The sequence below is a fragment of the Symsagittifera roscoffensis genome, chromosome 7 (genome assembly GCF_963678635.1).
Source record: "Symsagittifera roscoffensis chromosome 7, txSymRosc1.1, whole genome shotgun sequence".
Taxonomy (NCBI): Eukaryota; Metazoa; Xenacoelomorpha; order Acoela; family Convolutidae; genus Symsagittifera; species Symsagittifera roscoffensis.
Window position 1 is genome coordinate 51,459,601 of NC_087068.1, and position 7,269 is coordinate 51,466,869.

The 7,269-nt window shown below is 35.5% G+C and overlaps 1 protein-coding gene across 1 annotated transcript; it reads left to right on the forward strand.

The window, feature by feature from the left end:
• Positions 1 to 2,916: 2,916 nt before the first annotated feature.
• On the forward strand, positions 2,917 to 5,794 carry LOC134851684 (uncharacterized). The gene is made up of 2 exons (XM_063867874.1): positions 2,917 to 3,232; positions 5,089 to 5,794. Exons 1-2 carry the CDS (start codon positions 2,920 to 2,922, stop codon positions 5,631 to 5,633), a joined length of 858 nt encoding a protein of 285 aa, XP_063723944.1. The 5' UTR covers positions 2,917 to 2,919; the 3' UTR covers positions 5,634 to 5,794.
• Positions 5,795 to 7,269: the final 1,475 nt, after the last annotated feature.

Genomic DNA, 7,269 nt, shown 5'->3' on the forward strand with positions numbered 1-7,269 from the left:
AAAATAGCGGAAAAAAATCAATAAGCAGTAAAAATAACAAATAGCAATTGGAGAAAAAAGATATTTGGCTGATTTTCAAAAATTTGGCTGATTTTCAAAGGTTTTCAAAAAACAATCTGCCAAATTGTCAAATTAAGGTGCGTGTGGTATTAACAAAAAAAGCCTCGCCAAGCCAAGAAGGGTTTTTAGGAAGAGCGCCAACAGAAATCATGCGTTAAAAAATCAGGACAAATGACTGCTAAACTTGAACTGAATAGTATATTTACTTTGTCCACCTAAAACCCTTTTTGTTTTAACATATTGAAAAATCAGAATGTTTATGTGTAAACTGCATTCGTTGGTCAATTGATGGGATTTAATTTTTGTTGGAAGTGGGTTTAGGGTCCTATGTTATCTTCACTCGTCTTTTCCTTGGAGACTGATTAAGAACTTGGAACTTACTCTGTATCATTGTCAATGTCTGCCGCTGAAGGCATATCTCTCTTGTGGACTAAGTGGTCATTCTTCTAATCTCGGGATGTTCTTAAGAGCTTTCATTTAGATATTCTCCGTGTTAGATCTCCAGTTAAATTATTTGCCAGTTGCAAGAAATGAATGAGTTTTATACAGACAAAATTTAATACCCCTCATTTCTATCTAACACCATTGATGGCGTTTCAAAAATTGTTCTTATTTTTTACGAGGGAGGAGGTAGTCGGTGGTGGGGGGAGGGGGTTAATGTATATTGTTTACAAAACAAAAATTATAACAGTTTTCAAAAAAAGATTTGAACAAAGAGTTCTGAACGCTTAAGGTTCCAAGGAAATTTTTATAAGTTTTCAGAACGAGCGGCGAAGGTTTGAACCTCCAAGAGGTGGCGTACCTCCTCCGGCTGCTAAATCTGCTACTGAGTTTCTAGCAACTTCAATTTCAAAATCGAAATAACAAAGTTTTTTTTTTCAATTTTAAAAATCGATATATATATATATATATATATATATATATATATATATATATATATATATATATATATATATATCGATTGTTAAAATTGAAAAAAAAACTTTGTACTTTGCTGTATAGTGTTCGGAACTTCTGTGCTACTTGCACAGCGACCGGTTATTCTTGTTTCAATTTTCAAATATTATTCTATAAATTTGCAAATAGAAAAAAGTAAGTTGATTACTATCATTAACGCCCATTGTTTAGTGCCAGCATAGATATCATGTGTTACTTGAAATTGCCTATTAGGACAAAAAAAAGGTTTTACAAAACCATACAACGCAATTTAATTTTGTCAACCGACTGTAAATGACTTGAGCTATCGTCTCTGAGAGTATTTTAAAAAAATTGGAACACTTACCAAATTATTTAGCATCTGAATATGCCAGTTTTCCTTTTTTGCAGTAAGTTTTTCAAACGGTGTGAAATTATAAGAAACAAAAGAGTTGATGAAGTTTGTCACACTAATTTGATGCAGTTTTCTCGTTTAAAATATTTTACATCGCATGATTAACTTTTCTTACTCTGCTCATTCGAAAAGTGTTCAGTCTCATAGAAAATCGGAATAAATTGTGAAGACTGGTATTTTCAGACCTGAAATAAACTGGTAGTGTTTTGAATTAAAAATTAATACTTGCAGAGGGTGTGATTTAGGATCTAAGAAGTTTGGTTAACTTCTAAGTCTAACTAATTAAGTCTAATTAAGTAGTAATTCTAGCTTATGTGTCCAATATAACCTTGAAAATTAACAGTTTAGAGAGTAAAAACCAGGAACAAAAAAAACAGGAAGAGTTAACAACAGTTGGGATCAAGTTGGAAAAAATTATGCGCTAGTTGAAAAGCTAGAATTATTTACAAAATGAGCATAAAAGTTTAACTTTTCATTTCAATTTGTTTAACTTTAAAATCTGAAAATTTGTTTAACAAACGTTAAAGAAAAAAACTTTAACAAATAGCTCCAATTTTTCGAACTAAGCATGTAAGCTCTACTTAGTGCCACTATTCAAAGTTTTTTGAATGCAATCGAAGTTGTATTCAAATAGTCACGCTATGTGCAATGTATACTGATTAGTACATAGATTAATTCAGAACGCGTATTTCTGAAAACAAATGATTAACAGTGTGAGAAACCAATTTTTTTTTAAAGAGATAAAAAGAAAAAGTTGAAAATATAAATAAAAGATTCAAGTTATAAAGAAACATAGGTTGCTGTGCAAGCAAAAAAATGATCTGACCAATATAATCTGAGAAAAAGTCAAAAATAAAGGAAAATATTAAGTCAAATTTTTTTTGCATTTTGTTCTTTAGTTTTGTTATTTTTTCCTGTTATTTTTTTCCTGTAAAATGGTTGCATGACTGGCAAAAAAGGCCAGAACACACCGTATGGCATAGTTCTGTCTAGTATTTTGAAGTAATTGCCATAAAAGTTTAGCAAAAACTGTCATTTTCAATTATGACCCCCTGACTATTCACAGCGGGTCCTTCTTTGGTACACTCTTACTATTTTGGTCAATCACCTCTAAAATTTCCCTCAAGATGCTTTTGGTACAAAATCTATTGTTTTTGAGAAGGAGCATGCGCCAAAAAAAACGATGCTATGGGAGAGCTTTGCTTCGCGGGAAAGTTTGGAATGCCAAAGAGGTCGACGTAGGAAAAAAAAAAATCTGACCCGTCTTCAAATCCGTCTAAAATCAAATCCTAGATCGGCGGTCGTATCACACACAAACAAATAACAAATTTGTGAGGTCAACTTGTTTCTCCGCCTTGACAGAAAAATATTTTGAAATTACATGGTCAATTTATTTGATTTGGTCGCTACTGGTTAACGCTTATAAAATCAAAGCATCTCCTGTTTGTTCAAAACAATCTCAAATGTCATAAGTAAAGAAACATAGATGTATAAATATTGCTGAATAGCCAAGGATATGAGACCAGTTTATGATTTGTTTTCATTGTCGACTAGTACACATTGTAATCATTTACTTCTATTTTTCTCTTCTGACAGACCGTTGCTGGATCATGATGTTGGAGTTTCACAAACTTGCCCTAATGGTCGGGTTTGCTTGCTGGGCGGTGACGAATGCAGCGGGAATACAGGAAGGAAAGTGCAGGTATGTCCGGCCGGTTCAGATTAACCTGCAGCTCCTCGAAGGACCCTGGTACGCAGTCCGCAGGGCCATCGCGGAACCCTTCAGGGAGCAGAATTCAGACTGCGAGTTCCAAAAACTCTACTTTGCTAAGAACCAATACGGTAAGTATATGTTTACGATCAGCAGCAAAAATTGTAACATGAGACAGAATTAATTAAAGAAGTAATTTCATTAAATTTTTGCATGCAAATATGAATTTTTAGCAGACTTTGAGACAAAATTTCTGTCTAGCTTTTTAGGTTAAATTCTTTAATGCTAAGTTCTTTTAAAAAGGCCCGTTTGCTCTTTTTAATTAGTTTTGCCTCTTTCTTTTTAGCAATTTTCTTTATGTTTGAAGTCGTTCCATATGCACGAGAAAGCAAGCGTAGTTTTATTAGGCAACAAAGATGTAAATTGGAAGCAACATTGCTTTTGGTAGAAAGAAACTAGTAAGTAACCCATGGCATCTCGACATGGGTGGATCTATTTTTATGGCTGAGGTTAGAATGGGGTGTGACAGGGGGGGTGGGTGTTGAGTTTGGTATCATTTTTGGACTTTTTAAATTTGGATCAAATTGATTTCTTGAGCTCTCCGAAAACGAAAACATCAAGGCAGCTCGAAAATTTTACCTTCTTCTGCCAGCGCCAATTGTTGGACAGGAGGTAATTGTTCCGACTTTCGATACGAAAGTAACGGAATATTTGTGCTCGGGGTGGGTTTTTTTTTTCTTCAGACAAATTTCGACTTTTTAACTAGCCATTTTTGACGGATTTTTTTTATATCATTCAAAAGGTATTGTTGTCCTGAGCTCAAATTTGAAAAGATATTTCACCTGTGATTATTTTTCGTAAAGTTATGGGGGTTTAAAGATTGCCATTTTGACAATTTGGGACAATTAACGCGCGATATATATCGCGCTATTAACGCGTAAGCGGAGAGTTAACCGTCTTAAAATCGTTCCAAATTGGTTGAAAGAAGCTTATTTGCCATAATTGATTTGTTAAAAGGAGCTAAATCTATCTTTTTGTACTTTAAATGGCGTGTGGGGGGATGATTTTCATAAAAAATTTCAAATTAAAAATTTTATTTTTTATTTTATTACATTTAATTTTTTAATGTTATTACTGCTCCATAAAACCTTAAAAGGCAGTCGGAACATTCAGGGCTTCGCCCTGATACGAGCAGTCTTGTTTCGGTTTAAGAACTGCTAAAAATGCCGTTTTGGCGCGCTTTTAAGGCTTTTGCCAAAATTAGCTCGAAGTGCGCTGCGCCTAGAGTAGTTTTTTTGCTGCCAAGGTTCTTCTGGAAAAAGTATAGTATCAGTCCAGCGAAAAAAGATGCCACAAAAAAAGCTTATGACTTATTCCGCCCTCACCTTTAATTAATTAAAGATAACCTCCCTTGATCGACTAGGGTTCCTCTATCAACATAATCCTCTCTATAACGATTTATAAGCGTGAAGGATGCTAAAATGAGATCCATTTCTTGAACGCTTTTAAAAACTCAATTTTCAAACACCTCCGTGTTTGTTCAACCAGATGTAAGCCATTTTATCCACGCGGGAAGAGATCGAAATACTAGCTGTTAGAAGTAAAGATTTACAAAATATTTTTCTGCGCTGGGTTTTTCTGCCTTTCACCCTCTAGCAACAAGTACGCGTCATGCTGGGCATCGAACCATCGACCTTTCGATCGAGCGAGAAGCTGAGACTTAACCACCTCGCTACCACTTCAACTAAAAGTTACGAACAGTTTGCACATATTGCTCCATAAACCAGCGAAGTGAACAATCACCCCAAAACGTGAAGGAAAAAAAGAAATCAATAAAATTAAATGCAAAATGGAATGAAAATAAATACGTTCAGCCAACTGAATAATTGCCTTCCCAAATAGATTTAAGGAGGGCGAGTGGGGGAGAGATTGTTAGGGGGAAGGGGATTGTTAGAGGTATTTTCAACTGGGTCGATTTTGTTTGCAGGCACCCATTTGAGGTTCAATCGAACAAATTGTGAAAACTCTCAATGCGAATGGACGCTAATCTACGCGTACAAAATGCCACGAGCTAGAGGATCTACGGCCGCTTTTGACATAGATTTCGTCGGCCACGGACCCACCTCCAAAACCCCCACTTTCTTCATTCTTCACCTGGACGACTGGTTTGCAGTCATGTATTACTGTCTGAAGTTTGGCAACCTCAAAATGGAAATGGCCTGGATCCTGTCACGTGAACGTTTTCCGAACCCGTATGATGTCGACAAGGTTGAACGAAAAATATTTCCATTCGGAATCGATGTCGAAATGGTCAATATCAGCCAGGATAAATGTCCGAAACACGTGATTGATTACAAAGACGAATTCAGACGAAGGTTGATCACCTTAACTGCTGACGTGAACAGAGTGGGATCGAGCAGTGAACAAGAATTTGCAGATTTGAAATATGCAAAGTTCTTGAAGTGCATGAAAAAAGCAGTGGTCTATCAGGAAATTCAGAAGTGTATACAGTTGAGCTATAAAGAAGACTAAAGGACGCTTCTTAGAGCAAAATTGACAAACTAGAAAAAATTCATCAAACACGACTAACTTAGTATCAAATCACTCCAATTCCATGAGCTAGTTGAAAAATTGCGCTGTACTTTTAAGATCATTTAAGCAGCCCCATAAATAAATTTTAAGTTAATAACAATTGTTTTGCCAAATATGCATAAAAACTTATAAATTCGTTTTTTCATGCCACATAAATTGTCGGATTTTTTTGAACTTCCGATTGGCAATGAATTCTTGTTTCGCGAAAGAAAACCGAGTTTTCTCTCGTCAGTTATATGTGCGCTTATTTACTGTAGTTTGCCAGTCAGTCTTTTAGAAGGCTCCGAAGTTTAATAATTTTTTGGAGGTTTCGGAATTATAATCACTTTTTGGGCAGGAAACACAACACAATTTTCATCAGCCTGGTCATTTTCAATAATCAAAATACCATTCAAGCACCAGCGGATTTGGGGGGGGGACCTTCTCACTCAGGGATTCAACCCCCTGCCGACCCATAGGGTCACCCTTTTGTATATATTTGAGAGATTCATTTTTTGGCAGATTGACCCTAAATTTTTTAATTTTGAGGGGGGAGCGCGCGCCGAGAAAAACGCGAATTTTTGGTCAACGTTGTCCAAAATGCCTAAAAGCGCCTTTTTTGCCTGTTTTTATTTCAAAAAATAGCCTGCGGCGCAGAAAATGTGATCAAAATGGGGAATTTATATGTATTGGGAGAGCTCCGAAAATCAAATCGGTCGACATAAAAACAAAAAAATCGACAAAATTTTTCGAAACTCTTTGAAAATCCGCTCGTCCTCGAAAAAATCTCATTTTTGATCCATTGCACCTCCTGCGCTCTTTGTAATTTTATTCACGAGATATATTCATTGAGTCCGATAATTCAAAAAATTATCGACATGTCTTGTTTTGGCTTTCCAGACTTATATTGACAGGTTTTTAGTCGTTAGTGTGTGACAACGCAAGCTAAAACTAAATGCCAAGAGCGTTAAAAAATGCTTTTTCTAAAATCCTGCCCAAAATGTTCTTACTAAAGTTTGATGACTGCTGAAACTAAATTATTAAATGATGGACCAAACATAAGCTGGACTCGTGGCAAAGTCGTGACAAAGTCTTGATCTCTAGCAACACTTCGCCAACAAAACCCTGTAAGCTAGCAGACTGAAATGACAAAGAAGCTAAAAACTTACAACTCTACAAAAATTTGACTTATTAAATCAAAAGATTTTCGATTTGAAAGAAAGACAAGAATCGAGAAACCCAATTCCCAATAAAAAGACAGCGTTCAGAAAAGTTAAGAAACAACTAGCCTTTAATACTAGGTTAGACGCCGGTTAAGCCAAAAATAAGGTGAGGCTAGAACTTTACACGATCTCAATCACTTTGCTTCTTTGAGAGCTAGCACTAAAAAAACATATCAAAACATTTTTTTGAGCGGCAACTAAGCCAGGAAAGCTTGAGTAGACGCCAATTGAGTCAAAAATCAGGCTGAAACAAAAATTTTCACCTAAAAAATTAGGAAAATCAAAAATTATACGCATCCACTCTAGGTGAACAGAAATATAAAAACTTAATAGTTTTCCTTTCAAACAAAGCAATATTCAAGGGTTGGGTTGAT